Below are 17,050 nucleotides of genomic sequence, written 5' to 3'. Positions count from 1 at the left end.
CTAATCCCTTTTTAAAAATATCTAAACCAATGGCCATCACAGTGTTTTATAACTATGAAGTCAGTAAGTTAAAGGTGTACTATGTTACAGGAAAAGAGATTCCATCTCAGCATTAGGAAGAATTTCCTGATAGTAAGAGCTGTTTGACATACCTCTGAGTATGGTGCAGTCTCCTTCTTTGGAGGGTTTTTATTTTGGGGGTGGTATGTAATTTTATTTAAAGGGGGAGGAATTGATATTTGTCTTTTGGAAAGCATGTTGGCATAGTCTATGAAGATTTCTTCTAACATAAAAAGTTCAACATGCTAAGGGGGAAACCCTCAAATGTCCAGGTATAGCATCTTCATTGAAAGCACGAGTTATGTTCAAAAACTACCCACAAAGATAACTATCATATCAGGCAAGATATATTTAGAAGTTGTTTTGGTTTGCTGCAGTTGCTTTTCCATAATGTTACAATGTTAAAACTGAAGTAATCAAGAACAAACATTCCACATACTGTACCATTATGGAGTATCCACACACTGTAATTCCAAAGAACCTTGCATTCAACAGTCAGAAGACATAATATGGCTGTTTCATTTTTCCTTATAAAAAGTAAGTTTCCTAGAACAGCAGTAGGATTCTTTGTCTCCTCGCCTTTTGGAGATCAACCATGATATGGAAACCATCCCCACAGAGTCCATCTATAGATCAAATTTCTTGACTGTCTTTAAAAGATCTCTTTAAGAACTTTGGCCTTGGAAATAATGAGATCTTGGAACAGATAATCCCACTGAAGTGAAGAGTGGGAAAAGGCATTGCTTTATATTATATCTTATTTTATTCATTGTAACTTGTATGTATTTTATCTGTAAGATGCATAGAGACTTTTTGTTTAGAAACAGGCATACAAGAAATAGAAGTTATAATCATGCTATTTGGAAATGTTGGTTGAAATCTGGATACTTGGCAACTTCTTTAATACCAGGCAGGAATAGCACAAAAAACTGGAAAGCACATATTCACAATAGAAACATGTAAGGAGACAAAGTCCCATGTGCTGTATGATCGTCCAAAAACATTTTAAGAAATAAAAGTTTTTGGACCATCACACAGCATGTGGGACTTTGTCTCCTTCCGTTCTTTAACTTCTTTAATACCAACATAACCTCCATGATATCACCATTAGGACTGGCGAGTATACTCCAAAACTATCTCCAGTGTCTTCCCATTATGCATCAAGTACCCTTTGAGGGGCATTCACAGTTCACACAGAGTAACAGTGAAACCTAAAAGACCTTGCCTTAGTTTTAAAAAATGCCCTGGAGCCCTCTGATAAAGATAAATTCATGACCTATCTCCAAGGGATCCATGGCAGACAAGTTCATGTAGAAAAGTCTTTCCAAAGGCATAAAGCAAAAACTACTGAAATACAGATTTTTCCAACCTTGAGAAGCTGTTCCTACAGTCTTAGCATCAATCTGCAGATTTCTAATTGTATCATCAGGCATAAACTCTGCTTTACAGTCACATTAGGCCCCCAAATTTTCACTAATCAGTATCTACTCAGTAACTGAACATGCAGGGATCTGAAGCCAAGATACACATTACTATACTATTGCAAATAAGGCAGTAACGAAAGCAAGATGTTGCCTACTACACAAATTCTCTACAGATGCATCATTCTGGCAAGCGCTAGGACAACTGAAATGCTTTTCCTTAAAAGTGTAGTTTAATTCAAGCCTATCCAAGTAATATTTTCAGGAACTATGTATTGTATGTAAGCCAACATTCACCCTGGAATCCACCAACATGGTGAAGCCTCACTCATGAGACATTCCTCTTCTGCTTATATTAGTCAGAGTTATTGTACAGCCTTCAGGAAAACATTCATTCTTTAGATCCTTCTTGAGCAAAAGCCCTGAAGCACCAGCCAGAAGTTCCAACAGTTTTTCAAAGTAGTGAAAAGGGAAACTCAGCAGCTTTGTATAGAAGGAACAACTTTTGTTGGTTTGTAAAAATCTTCATGCGTTTCACTATAATGCTGACTTTGAATGCAGCTTAACAGGATGCTTCAAGAAGGCCACTGTAAATGTGTAAACAATCACATGGATTCCTCCCTGAAGAGCAATTGTTGCAGGACTTTTATCATGGTTAAGGCTTATGTCAGCACTGGACTTGCACTGGTTCCTTTTTAACCAGCATTTGCTGATCAAACCAATATTGTGAAGAGACTGAGAATGTGTCTGCCAGCATGCCGGACCAAAGTTCTTCCTTGTATGAATTTCTTGTTGCTTCAGAAGAAACAGATGTCATTTTTATAAGCCAATATGTCCTGCATTTCTAGCAGCTTGCTTCATCAATATTGGCACTCGCATTTCCTTTCCCCACATCACATTAGGGCTGCCCAACGTTTTGATAGCTGGGAACCAAATTACATTATAAACATAAGGACTGGAAAGCAGAAACTCCCACTGTAAAATTAAGGTAGTTAATTATGTAGAATGTATGTCTGAACAGGGAGGCACATTATTCCCTACTTTTGTTTTAATGGAGTACCCCTAACTGTAGCTGGGGAAAAAAGGGGAAAAATACAGTTGCCCTCCTCATCCATGGAATTTTTATCCATGGATTTGATCACCCACTGATTAAAAACATTCCAAAAATATAAATTCCAAAAAGAAAACCTTGATTTTGGCATTTAATTCAAGAGACACCATTTTACTATGCCACTGTATTTAATGGGTCTTGAGCATCCACAGATTTTGGTATCCATGAGGAGTCCTGGAACCAAATGCCAGCAAATGCCAAGGGCCTACTGTAATAATATTTTTTAAAAGAAGAAAAAACTTGATTATATGAAAGATGTATCTACAAGAAGCCCTGCATCAATAACACATCTAACACATTTTTATGCTAGGTATTAATAATTTTTAAAGAAGCTTTTGCTAGGTAATAATAATTTTTCCTTAGCTTTTGGTTTTCCATTTAATTACTTCCATCAAGTTTGGGATCTTCCAGATGCGACTTGGACTACAACGCTCACCACTCTCATATAGTAGGATGATGCGAGTTTCAGTCTAAAAAGGTTCTGAAGGACCACATGGTCCTGCTCACTCTTAAGAAACTGAACATACAACCCATTTGTGACCAATGGGTGTTTCAGACAGATGGCAGGCATGACGCTTCCTTGGTTCTTTTAGACTAATTCTGCCTATTTTGATTCACAGCAGCTTTTCAAATTGTCAAACAGAACTCTCTTCTACTAAGGTTGTCTTTGACCACAGAATACAGAGAGACAAAAGGAAAAATCATATCTCTCATACCATTTCCTTTTTAAAAATAATTTTCTAAGGAAAATAATTTTCCAAGGATGTGATTACTCTAGGAATTGGCATACTTAACATTTTCTCTCATTACTCTTATGTTTTGCAGTGGCAGTTCAGGAACTCAAAGCTCAATTTAGGCAAATGGATTTAATTCAGACATCACACAAAACTGTGATTTGGGTTCACCAATGTTTCTGCTAATCATACCTTTGAACCCAGGGATGTGGCTTGAGTTTCCAAACTTAGAGGAAAATTATTATTTAGGATTGCTCAGCTGTTTTCATTTTTCTTCTACTCATCTTCAGATTCATAGCAATGACCATTAACTAAAGCTTCAATTCAGACATAATACTATCTATTACTAATCTTGAACACCTTGATCTTATTGTATGGGTCATTATTACAGATTACAGGATCCATAATCTCAATAGAAGTAATATAATACTGACCTTCAAAGAACTGTTATTCATATTAAATAGTTGTAGCAATTTGATCCTACTTTTAAGTGCCATTCTACGGAATCCTGGGATTTTCAGTTTGTTGATGTGTTTGGAATGCTACAATAGAGAGCACTAGTATGCTCCCCTGAACTGTATCAGAAAATGTCAAGTATCTCATCAAACTACAAGTTCCAAATTTCGATACGATGGAGTCATGGCAATTAAAATGGGATCCAGACTGCTGTAACTGTGTCTTACAGTAGTTAAAACTCCTAGTTTTCTGTTTGTTAGGGATATTTCTGTATGGGGCATATTCAATTGTGTGAGCCCCACACCTTCAATGTGAAGTTTATTTTCTCTCAATATAGAACAGTCATTTCATTTGGCTCTTTCAAGGTTTGCTAGTGTATTCATTCTATGCTTTCTAATAATGAAAACTAAGTCTAAACTTGAACATAACTTTCAACCACTGCAAGATCTTTCTATACGAGTTGACTTTGGCAAGCAAACATTATACAGATGGTATTGTTTTAAAATGTATTCTGATTACAAGGATGGCTAATTCCTGTATTCTCAGGCCAGTGGCATAACCATCCCTGTTTTATCAAGTCTTCAATATTTATTTCTTCAATTTAACTTGTTTAATCCAAGTACTTCATAATCAAGGTATTCATATAGGGTAGACATTATGGCAGAAAGGGGTGAAGTATTAACACAGATGACACTTTTGCCCAAACAACAGTGGCAAGAACAATCACATCACTATGGGGTGTCTGCATTCCTCAAGTCAATTTCTGATGGATTCAAAAACCACCCTAATTCATCAGAGAATCGCTGATCCAGACGACAGGCAGCCACAGCCTTCAACAAACTGATATGTGAGGATCAAATAATATGACAGCAGTGCTACTTTCAAAATTAAACCTGTCACTTTTTTTGACAAAATAAAACTAATATGTGTGTGTGTGTTTAAAATTCTACCAGAAGAAAACATAGATGTACCTAAATGCTGGAAAAGGCACTTGTCAATGAAAGTCTGCAACAGAGGCTTCTGGTACAAACTAGTAGATTCTAAATGATTAACTAGTGGACAAGACACATGAATTGCACTTGGATATGATGATAAACAGAACTGTAGAGAATCTGGGCTTATCACGCACATGTTGTCAATTGCTTTAACCTGACTCCTCCTACCATGGGAAACTGTTCACCCAAGAACTGATGTCCCCCATAAGCTGTTGGGCTACAATTTCTGTTGTTCCTCACTAATGGCTGTGCTGGCAAGAGGCTGGTGAGTATGGCAGCCCACAGCTGAAGGATCACACCCTTTGCTACTCCTCCACTCAGCTAACCAGAAATGAGTCAGGACGCACAAGTTTCTCTTCAGACCAAATCCAGGCTCTGGCCTATTACACCCCTAACAAGGTAGGAAAAGGAAATTCAACTTCAAATCCTTCATTCAAACTCTAGTTTGTTAACAGAAATGAAAAACTATAAATTTCAACTTGTAGGAATGGGAAGATTCTGTTTCTTTATTAATTTCTGCTTTGTTTAGCTACTCCAGCTGAAATAAGCCAGATAGGTTCAATTCAGACAACAGCAACTGCTTGTTGGCCATGAAATATATGCTAGCATTCTCAGCAATTCTGCTCACTGTTACATAGGAACAAAGAACCTGGAATGTTTTTCCTCCTCTGACCAGCCAACTCTAGCATCTTCTATTCACTGGCTAAACATCCCTGCCCTTTGCATCATCTTACATTTTGCATTACCTGTAAAATGTCAAGAGAATGGGTGCTTCCTGCTCTAAATCAAGCTTGTTTCTTTGCAGCTTCCTTGTTCCCATTACCAAATTTAAGAACAAGGCTGCCCTGCTGTCATCAGATCTTGTCCATGAAGCAATGGTCCCTTTTCAGCAAATGCTGGAGCTTGATCCTTCACTAATTCCCACCCTTTGGAAGTCCCCAGGCACCATTTTCTTATCTGTGGTAATGATTTACTATATGTATCAGTAGAACAAAGAAAGACAGGCTGCAATATATTCTTCCCATCTCAACTTGAAATTTAACGTTTGTTTTTGGTCTTGATTTGTAGTTGGAACAAAAGAAGGTCAATAATTGCTTTAATCTTGTCTAGTGGTGCTTGTCTGATTGAAAGGGGATCAAAGTGTATTGGCTAAGAACTTTGCTTTCCTTGCATTACTGTTCAGCAAAAGAAAATGTATATCAAGAGGATTGGATGGTAGTGATGATGTTGTTTTTAAAGGCTCTAAATGCATCTGTAATACACTCTCATTAGAAGCTATGAACAAACCTGTTGTACATCCTGCTGAAAGACACATAGCTGAAGTCGTTGATGTAGGCGGACTTTTCGATGCTGCCAGATGTTCTCCAGTTGCCGCTGGTGATGAAGGACTTCGTGAATAACATCTAGGACATGGTGCACTGCCTTAGAGTAATTAGCTGAAGCTGTTAGAGAGTCTGAGCTTCCAGGAGTCAAAGGCCGTTGCAGTTTGTCAAGTAATGACTTTCCATCCTGGCTCACCTATGAAGCATAATAAATAATAATAATAATAATAATAATAATAATAATAATAATAGCAGCAGCAGCAGCAGTTACTGGTTACATAATTCCAGTGTGTACCATGAGAACTCTGCTTTTCCACCTCAGATCATGAACTCCACATTACTGGATAGTAATGTATTACTCCACATACTGGATAGCATGTTAGTACTTATTATGAAATCTAACAGTGTTTGTTGAAGAATGGACTGCAGACTATCCCTTTCAGTCACAATCATCCTGACCCCATCAAATACACTGGTCTCTCCATGTTTGCGACTTTGACTTTTGCAGATTGAATTATTCATGGATTTTATTAATATGTTCTCTCTAGGAATCTCTAGGTCCTCCAGCACAACTCTATGGCCAACTTTAACCAAAAGTCACACTGAAGGACCTAGAGATTCCGAGAGAGAACAATCCACTAGGCATTTGTAGTTCCTCCAGCGCAATTTTATGTTCACTGTCTGGTAGAGTTGCACTGGAGGATCTAGAGATTCTTAGAGAGATGTTCTCTCAGGTAAAAACCATTTTTGTTATTTGCAGTTTTTGCACATTCACAGGGGTCCTGCGCCCCTAACCCCAGTGAATGTGGAGGGGCAAGTGTACTAGAGATTTGACTCTAAAGAGCCTTTAAACTGTAGCGCTTTGAGTAGTTGTAGAGGAGTAGTGATGGTGGAATACCTGAAAAATCCCTGTCTCATGTGTGGCACACAGTATGGGCTCCTAAATCAAGGTCTATTAAAAAAAGGCAACATCAAATACCCCAAATTCCTTCATTAGAACTCATATTTAAACATTTGGTCTATGAATTTATTTGGATTGTCATGGGTGAAAATAGTGGGTTAGTTTTAATTAGAGTATATTGCATAGTCTCAGGAACAAAAGGTGCTTCAAATACAGAAGTATGCTATTATCGTGCCAGCACTGGCAAATAAATTTAACTAGCCAGCTATTATCTATTACTTGATAGTTATGCATCGGGCCAAGTGTAACAATCATATCAGTGTGCCCCAGTTGTCGTGATATCACTGAACATGAACATTAAAATATATAGCCTAAAAGTCCCCAGATGGTTAGAAGCCTCTGGCTGACTACAGCAACAATTAGACCTGATAAGACTATTACTAGCCAGATGCATTCCAGCTTAAAGCGACACTTTTGTTCTCTTTTGGTGCTGCAACACCTATTTAGAACTAAAAGCTGCAACAAACAGCTAGAGGCTTCTGACTATGTGAAAATGTTCTTAAAGCATTCTGTAAATTGGGCCTCAGATGTACTTGATAGTGATGATGACTCCTGAGAATCAAGACCTTCTCTTTCTGAATTCTGAAGCAGCAAGGGAACAAATACACTCTAAACTGGTTTGACTTAAACATTTCATCAGCATCTAGCATGACTGCACTTAATGCATATTGCTTAAAAGCCCAGCCTTATCAAGTTGAGTGCTTCCAGTTGCTTTGCCAGTAGAAGGACCACAGGACTTTAGCAAACCCGGTTACTCTGCCCATCTATCTTCAAAGAACAGCCAAGTATCCAGCATGACAGTGGCGGAAGCAGTAATTTTTCACTCAGTAATCAATCCAATGCTTCAGTGAACACATCTTTTGGTTACAGTTTATTCAGGTTGTATCAAGTAAGAGGGGGAAAATGGCTCCCTTATTCTTCATAGTTCCTTTTCATATATCTAGAAACTATATTCTAATTCCTTTCCTGTTTCATGCCAATGGATGTAATTGAAGCACAAACTAGGAGAATAAAGAAGGAGGGTCTCCCCCCCCCCCCGCCAAAAGATGTTGCTCTTATTGGGGAATTTTTATTTTTAAAGGAAGGGGGTAAATTCCATTATGTTAATATCAGTGAACAAGCCTGGTTAAATTGCTGTTTTATACTACAGGAGAAGATGTGCTCTGTGGTTAAAAACTGCAATAAAGATTCAAATATTTGATATATTTATGGACAGTTTTGAAAAACTGCATTAACATACAGATTCAATAATACAGAAAAAATGTTGGGGGGGGGAGAAGACATTTGTACTACAGCCTTCTTCCCAATATTATATTTTATCCAACATTATGAAGCATCCAAACATTGTAAACTCCAACTGCATCCTTCAAGAGACACCTTACATGGAACAGTGGACCACAAATTTGGTCTCTGTGATTTTATTTTATTTTTTTAAAAAATCATTTTAACACTGACACAAAATAAATCTTTCCAGAGATCCTAAATCAAATAAGTTAAGTGTAATATTCCTTCTGAGACTCACTGCTCCAGCAGCTATCAAACTCTAAAGAGGGTTAAGCTGCTGCTGCTGATCAGTGGGGAGGGGAAAAAGAAGGAAGGCAATTCAGAAGATGGAGAAGCAGCTGGTCTCAGCTCTGAAGGGGAAAGAAATAAGGGTGTGCTCACAGATGAAGTGCAATTTCATTTCATTTCCCCTCAGAGCCCAGATCAACTGTGATATGAATTTCTTCACCCTCCCTCCTACCTCCTCCCACTATTAAGCAGCAGCAGTGGATGGGGAGCTTGACAATTGATGTGGGGAGAGGTTTTAGGCAGAGTACAAAAGGCTAAAGAACAACTTCACAGTTCCAAATGCACATATCTCTAAAAGGATGTTGACTCTCCCCTTTCCAATCTTGTACTAACAGTGTGCTATATTTTATAGTTGCTAAAACAATATTTGCAGATGAAACCAATATCCCATGTCTTTTAATTGGATAAAAAAATACACACACCACTTGCAGATTTGTAATGTTTAGAAATGTTTCTTTTGGGATAAAGTGAGAGTTTTGCAAAAGCTGTAACTGTCAAACACATCGGTATGATTTTGAAGTGCTCTGAGTATTTTGGGAATACATTAAAGTTCATTCATGTCATCCAGGCTGGGGCAGCAACTAACTTGTATCGGCCGCAGGGGCTGAAGGACCAACAACACTAGCTTGACCTACACAAACAGAACCCATTAAAAACAAAAAAAATGAAGTGAATTAAATACCACCCAATCAGTTTAAAAAAAACACCCTTCAACCAACAGAACATCTTAAATATCAAAAGCCTGCCTGAGCTAAAACATCTCAACTTGTTGGGAGAAAAAGAGGAAAGAGGATGCCTTGGTAGGGAGTTCCAAGGAACAGGAGCAGCCCCTAAGAAGGTCTGTCTTGCTTCCATACCAAATATGATTACCATCATCACCAAGTATTCATTTCTATCTCATCGTTTCTCCCAATACTGGGACTCAAGTTATGTTATAAAAATTAAAACAAATACAGTTAAAAGCAACTATAAAGGCAAAAGTAAAAGCATATTAAAAGTTAGGATTAGAATCCAATTCAGCTATCCTTAAAAGTAAACCCATTTAAAATAAATCAATTAAAAGACAGCCTGGTTTTAAATATGCCTCCAATAGTGGTGCATTTGAGAAAAAGGCCAGCCCCAAAGATCTCAAAACACAGACAAGCTCCTACATGGGCATGCAGGCTTTCATACATGCTGGTCCCAAGTTCTATAGGTCATTACAGGTCATAATCCACATTCATGTGGCCTTATCTCTGAAAGTTGTATACTGGAGAGAAAATCTCTACCACAGTTGGGTAACTTGTTTGTTTGATGATAGCGCCAAAGAACTTTTGCTGTTGTTGTTGTGTGACTTCAAGTCATTTCCAACTAAGACCCTAAGGTGACCCTATCATGAGGGGTTTCTTGGCAAGTTATTTTAGAGGAGGTTTGTCATTGCCTTTTCTGGATATGACTAAACAGACTTATCTTAAGGGCTGGGCCCTGAGCCTACTGCCAGCAGTTCCAGCATAGCAAGAAGAGTGGCTACCGAGTTTTCTTTAAAGTGGTGGCTCTCGATCTTTCATTCTCCAGATGTTTTCAGTTTGCAGGGTTCCTGACCACTGGCTAAACCGGCTGGGAGTTGAAGTCCAAAATAATAGTTCCACATTATCTACAGACAGAAACTAATGGCTGAATATGAATCTACCTTTAGTTTCATCCAAACTGATATTTCCATTCATTGAACAGTTCTTTCCATTCAATGAGTTTCATTAAAGAGCTGCCGCTGGCACAACCACGAACACTGAAAGAAGTGGGGGAGAGCTTGCTTCTCAATTCTGTGTTTGCCACACACCCACCAGTGTCACATCTCAGCCACTCTGGAAATTCTGGACCTATGGCCCCTGTGATATCACTTTTCTCTTGCACTTAATCTCACTCCACAGAGAACACAAAAGTAGCATAGGAATACTGGAACAATCCATTGAAAAGGCAGAAATAATGGAGGTAATTAGAAAATTAAAAAATAACTCCAGGAATGGATGGTTTGGGACCTGAATATTATAAAGTGTTTGAACAGATATTAATTCCAAAGTTATTAGAATTATATAATGGAATAATAAATGGAGAGAAAATTCCGGCATCATGGTATCAAACATTAATACCCCAAACAGATAAAGATTTAACTGATCCAGGGTCATATAGACCTATATCATTAATAAATCAGGATGCAAAGATATTAATGACAATAATGGCAAATAGAATGAATAAATGTATGTACAAATATATAGGAAAAGATCAATGTGGATTTGTGAAAGGAAGACAAATGTCTAATTTAGTAGGAAGAGTTCTGAGTAAAATACATGTAATGGGGGGGGGGGAATTAAAAGCAGGAATTTTGGCATTAGATATATTTAAAGCTTTTGACTGTGTGGAATGGCCAACATAAAAATAATTATGAAAAAGTTTGGAATGGGAGAGAAAATAAGGGGATTAATAGATCAATTATATTTTAATAATTCAATAAAAGTAATAGTTAATGATGGAATTACAAAGCAAATAAAAGTAACGAGAGGTACAAAACAAGGATGCCCGCTTTCACCAATACTATTTGCAATGGTTATAGAAATGCTAGCAGATGTTATAAGGGAAGAAAGTTGTTTGGAAGGAAAAAGATTGGGGGGAAAACCCCATAAAAACAGTTTATTTGTCGACGACATGTTATTAACTATTAAAGATTTAAAGGACAAAATAGAAAAAATTAAAGAACATTTGAATCTATTTGGAGAGATAACATGACTTCAAATTACAGTCGCCCTTCTTATACACGGATTTTTTAATACACAGATTCAAGCATCCATGGTTTGAAAATGTTCCAAAAAAGTATAGATTTCAAATATCAAACCTTGATTTTCCATTTTTTATAAGAGACACCATTTTGCTATGTCATTATATTTAATGGGACTTGAGCATACACGGATTTTGTTATACACGGGGATCTTGGAACCAAACCCCAGCATATAACAAGGGTCCACTGTAACTGGAATAAATCAGAAATGATGCTATTTAAATATACAAAAAAAAAGAAAAAAGAAAAAAAGAAGAAGAATTGGAATTTATGAAACAAAAAGAGTTAGGGATAAGAATAAAAAGTAATATAAAATACTTAGGAATTAATATAACGAAAGACTTAAAAGAAATGGAAGGGGAAAATGTAATAGTATTAGGGAAAGAAGTTGAAAAAAATTAGTAGAATATAAGAAAATTCAATTATCATGGTTTGGAAGAATAGTGTTAGTTAAAATGAAAATTACCAAAATTAATTTTTTTTATTCAGAATGATACCACTAAAAATATCAGAGGTAGAATTAAGTAAATGGCAACAGTTACTAAATGTATATTGTAATGGAGGAAAAAGAAGTAGATTAAATAAACAATTTTGGTACAATTCCTAGAAAAAGGGAGGGTTAGGCTTCCCTAATATAAAGGGATATTATGAAGCCAACTACTTAAGATATGTAATAGAAGGTATGTTGGATGTACCAGATTTGGATTGGTTAGAAATGGGGAAAAAAGAGATAGATATGAAAATAGAGAACATTTTCTTTAAAGAATTTAGTAGGAAAGAAATTAAAGAAATTGAAAACCCATTTATGAAAAATATATTAGAAATATGAAATAAATATAAAAAAGATTAATGAATGAAAATTTAATGATAACACCAATAATAATGGAAAAATCATTTCCAAAAAATTTAAGAGATTTATTAGATAAGGAATTAAAGGAAAGGAAAATAGATAAAATAGAAAATTGGATGGAGCTAAAAATAGGAAAAGAAAATACAAAAGAAAAATTTAGGGGAATAAATATGTCCTGGTTACATTTTATGCAAATAGAACAATGGTTTAAAAATTGGAAGAAAAAAAATATAGAAAGGGGAAAATATACACAATTTTAACAAATAATCCAGAAGGGAAAAGAAATGGAGGAAAATGAAAATATGAAAGGTACAACCAGTAAAATTTATAAAATATTAATGGAGAATACGAGGAAAAAATTAAACCAAATTATTTTAAAAGAAATATGGGAAGATGAATTAGGCTGTAAAATTTGTGATAATGAATGGAATAAAATTTGGGAACAAAGACATTTGAAAAATGTATCAGTGCAAATTAAGGAAAATTAATATAAATTGATTTGGAAATGGTATTTGACACCAGTGAGACTACATAATATAAACAAAGATAATTCAAAATATTGTTGGAGAGCTTGTCAGGAAGTAGGATCATATCTACATATGTGGTGGCAATGAAAATATGTATATGAATTTTGGGAAATAGTAATATTAGAGATAGAAAATATTATGAATGTAAAGATAGATAGAAAACCAAATATAGTATTGTTATCAATATACAATGAAGCAGAATGGGAAAAAAAGAAAAAAACTTGTAACAAATTTGTTTACTGTTGCGAGATTAATCATAACAAGAAATTGGAAAACAAAAATAAATGTGAAATTGGGGGACTGGTATAAAGATGTTTGGAAATGAGCGATTAATGACAAATTAACATGTAAATTGAAAGTAAAAAAGATTATGGAAAAGAAATGATTTTGATGAAATATGGAAAAAAATTATTGAAAATGTACTAAGAAAAGAAGATGGGAAATTACCTCCACAGGAGGAGTTAAAATTTTGGATGGAGTATAAAGAAGGGAATGGTTCTGGGGGTGCAGTGCACTGAGGTGATATTTAGTTTTTTGTTTAAAAAAAGGAATAAGATGCAAAAGTACATGTATGTATCGAAAGAATACTAAAATTTATTTTATAAAATTTCCAAAATATTAATAAAAAAGTAGAATAGGAATTCAGGATTTCTATTTAGACAAGGTGGAAGAATGCCATCAAGCAGCACTATATTTCTTTTTCATGGAAAGAATAAGAGCAGCAGCAGTCCAGATCACTAACACAAAGGAAGCTTCAAAACGTTACAGAAAAGTCAATCAAAATTCAACATACATGTTAACCACTGGACTGAAAAATGGTAGCCACTGGTACAATGAAGCACAGTAGACAAAACATATTCATAGGCTGAGGCACAGAAAATATATGTTAGCCTTCCTGTCTTCTACCCCCAGGCAATGGATCCAGAGAGCTGCTGTTCAAAATTTACTTGGAAAGTTTTCACACTGACATTTAGTAGGATAAACAGGCAAAAAGACTATTAATGCCTCTTAGGGCCAGGATCCTGGGCACAAATCCAATGCTTTCTTCAAACACAGGTTATTCCAAGAGATTAAGCGGAATATAAATATTATTATTATTATTATTCCTTAGGTTTCTTTCTAGACAATATTGGTCTTGTGCTGATTTGATTTGGACCCATGGAGATAAGCGCTGCTTCACAACTACCTGCTAGGAAAAGAATTATCATTCTCCTTGTTTCTTCCTCAGACCCCACAAGAATTACTATGCCTTATAGGAAGTAGCAGCTGGGGAAAGAGAACAGAAGGATGCCAAGAAAAGTCCCAGAGATATAGGCTAGAACATGTGAAGTTGGAAGGGTACCTGAGGCCCAAACCCCATCAGGACAAAACTTCCTAGGGTGTACTGGGAACAAGTATTATAAATGATGAATCCCTTAGAAAGAAAGGGAACCTTGCGAACAATTAGCACTATATAATTAAATCTTCACCTTGCATATTATACTGACAGTTAATATAACAAATATATGTTCCTTCCTCTTCATTAATATTTCTGAAAATAAAACCAGTATTTGTTATAAGAAACAAACTGAATAAACACTAGCTGCTTTTTGTACCAGTGAAACATGCATTTGAATTAATTAAGATTGTGCGGTTCAGGGAGTAGTTGCATTATACTGAATTTTGTTGCTGTTGGTATGTCATACAAAGCTAACATCATCTGTAGTCATCCAACTATTTTACACAAACATGCTTTTGGTATGAGTATGCTCTCAATAGAGAGCTGCAGTCAATCACAACTCCCTGCCAAATGAATCTGCATAACACATGTTTGCAAATCATACACAATTTTACACTTAAAACATCTGCATGTACACCCTCTACCTATGCATCCCTCTCTCTTCTAGAATGACAGCCAGGTTAATCTGCTGCAACAACAACAACAACAAAAACCATAGTCCATTAACATCTTTACAATTTTTTGTTGTGATATAACTTTTTGTGGACAAGAATCCGCTGCATCAGATGTACTGTTATTCTCAGCAGATGTGTACGTGCAGGAAAAGAGAAAGAGAGAGAGAGGGGGGGAGGGAGGGAGGGGGAGGGGGAGAGAGAGAGAGAGAAGTAATCAGTTGTCATGAAACAGGCCTTACATTATTTTTAGGTACTGGAACCAGCATTGTCTAAACCCGGGAAAATTAAAGTTGCCTACCTCAGAATATGCCAGAGTAATATGTTCATATATCCCTTGGTGATGGTGGATGGCATCCTCCAAATCCTGCAGTTCCGAGGGAAGCTCTACCTCACCACAGGCCTTACACCATGAATCCACATTACTCATGTACTATAAGGAAAGAAATTTCCAATTATTCACCACTGAGACAGGCATACATTTCACTGGGCAAACAACAGTGACTAAAGAATAACCTAGTCCTTTTGAAAGTAAGCTTATTATCCACTGTCTTAATATACTGCTTTTAAAACCCTACTTTCTTCTGTCTGAAAGGGTGCTCCTTGCTTTGTGAAAAAAGCAGGAAAACTACTAGGAACATTTTCAACTGGCTACTAATAAAAATTCAAAGTTATTTCTACCCTTGCTTCATCTTGCCTAAATAACTGGTCTTGTTCAAGAAAGAAAGAAGGAAGAACGCTTACAAATTTATTTTGATATCCTCTGAAAAGGGGAGGCAGTGGTTAGCAAAAGAAAGAAACACTTCAGTAAAATGAGAACTCTTTGTTAACTGTAGAGAGGTTTGGGAGAGGAAACAAACACACATGGAAGCACTAAAAGAATTTGAAGCCAAACCACAGTCCACATGCAGCAAAGGACACTTCTAAATGTATCCAAAATCATGAAAAGGCTTCAGCTGCAATCTCTGGCAGCAGAAAATCCTATCAAATCATGTTCCCTTATTGTGTTCCCCATTCACATACATTCAAACAAATAGATACATGGTGATAATTAGATAGCATATAATTCTAGTTTTCCTGTGCAGAAAATACTGCCAGTAAGCACCCAATCGTATAGCAGAACAAACAGTAAGTCTAATTCAATAAACCCAACCAGACTCTCGCAAGTTCTATTTTTATTTCTCCTGAAGTTGCATTTACACAGAGAGGAATACTTTTTAAAAGAAAGCCTTTCCCTTTTCTCTTTTGGCCATCCACACACCATCCACACCACAATGGTCACACTAAGGAGGGAGGTATGAACTATTGGGTGTTTTCCTGGACTCACCTCTGAAGCAGTGACCAGGCATGCATTTCTACAGCTAAAACTAGTGAACCACCTATGTCCGTTCCTTGAGATGTCGGATCTGGCCATGGTGACACATGCCTTGATTGATTTGGGATATAATACACTCTACGTGAGGCCACTTTTGAAAACTGTTCAGAAAGAGCAGGTCCAAAATGCTGCAACAAAAATGCTGACTGAGGCCATTTATAGGGAACATAAAACAACTCCACTGGCTACCAGTTTGCTTCTGGGAACTATTCAAAATGTTGGTCATTAGGCCTAGAATATTTGAACGGCCCTATCTCCCCATATGAACCTGCCAGAGTTGTCAGGAGAAGGCTTTATCTCAGTCCACACCACTGTCACAGGCTCTCTTGCTGATGACATGAGAAACAGCCTTTGCAATGGCTGCTCCAACCCTCTGGGATTCATTTCAACAGGAGAGTAGGCTGAACCCATCCCTGCTTTCCTTTCTCTGGTAGGCAATGTCCTTTTTTAAAGCAGACTTTAATGTGTAGAGATTTTTATTAGGAAGTTTTATTTACCATTCTAAACCTTTGTATATCTTTTAAATGATTTTATGCTGTTTAATGTGGTAATTTTATTATTTTTTATTTTTATTGTGTAAGTGTTTAATTGACTCTCTCTGGGAGCAGCCTTGGTTCCCACTTTGAGAGAAGGGCAACATAAGAATTAAAACAAATGAATATAGTCCTGTTGTAAATTGGATGAAAGTGAAACACAAAAGCTTAAAAGCCCGGGGGGGGGGGGGGTAGAAAAAAATTGGAAGGCTAATTTTCCCTACTATTTCCCCTATGGTGTGTGTGTGTGTGTGTGTGTGTGTGTGTGTATTTAATGGTGAATAAAATGTTTAAGACAAGGTGTTCATATATTTATTCTCTCCACATTATTTTTAAAAACTATGTAAGGACTTTTATATAAAATCAGATATAGCTGTACTGCCCACAGTGGTGGTCTGCAGACTAATGTTGGTGCATGAGCCATCAGTTGTCAG

General features: G+C 36.5%; 1 protein-coding gene across 2 annotated transcripts in view; it reads right to left on the bottom strand.

Annotated features, from left to right (window-relative positions):
* Positions 1-17,050, bottom strand: part of TRIO (trio Rho guanine nucleotide exchange factor) — a 289,861-nt gene that overhangs the window by 151,510 nt on the left and 121,301 nt on the right. For both annotated transcript variants that reach the window (XM_089516462.1, XM_089516461.1), the window contains exons 8-9: positions 15,010-15,141; positions 6,065-6,295 (exon numbers count right to left, since the gene is read on the bottom strand). In XM_089516462.1, coding sequence (XP_089372588.1) covers positions 6,065-6,295; positions 15,010-15,141 — 363 coding nt within the window. The remainder of the gene's footprint in view (positions 1-6,064; positions 6,296-15,009; positions 15,142-17,050) is intronic.

This window comes from Sceloporus occidentalis, unplaced genomic scaffold (assembly GCF_023333645.1).
Source record: "Sceloporus occidentalis isolate IW3139 unplaced genomic scaffold, rSceOcc1.0.p SCAF_3, whole genome shotgun sequence".
Taxonomy (NCBI): domain Eukaryota; kingdom Metazoa; phylum Chordata; class Lepidosauria; order Squamata; family Phrynosomatidae; genus Sceloporus; species Sceloporus occidentalis.
This window is presented reverse-complemented; position numbering and strand designations above follow the sequence as displayed.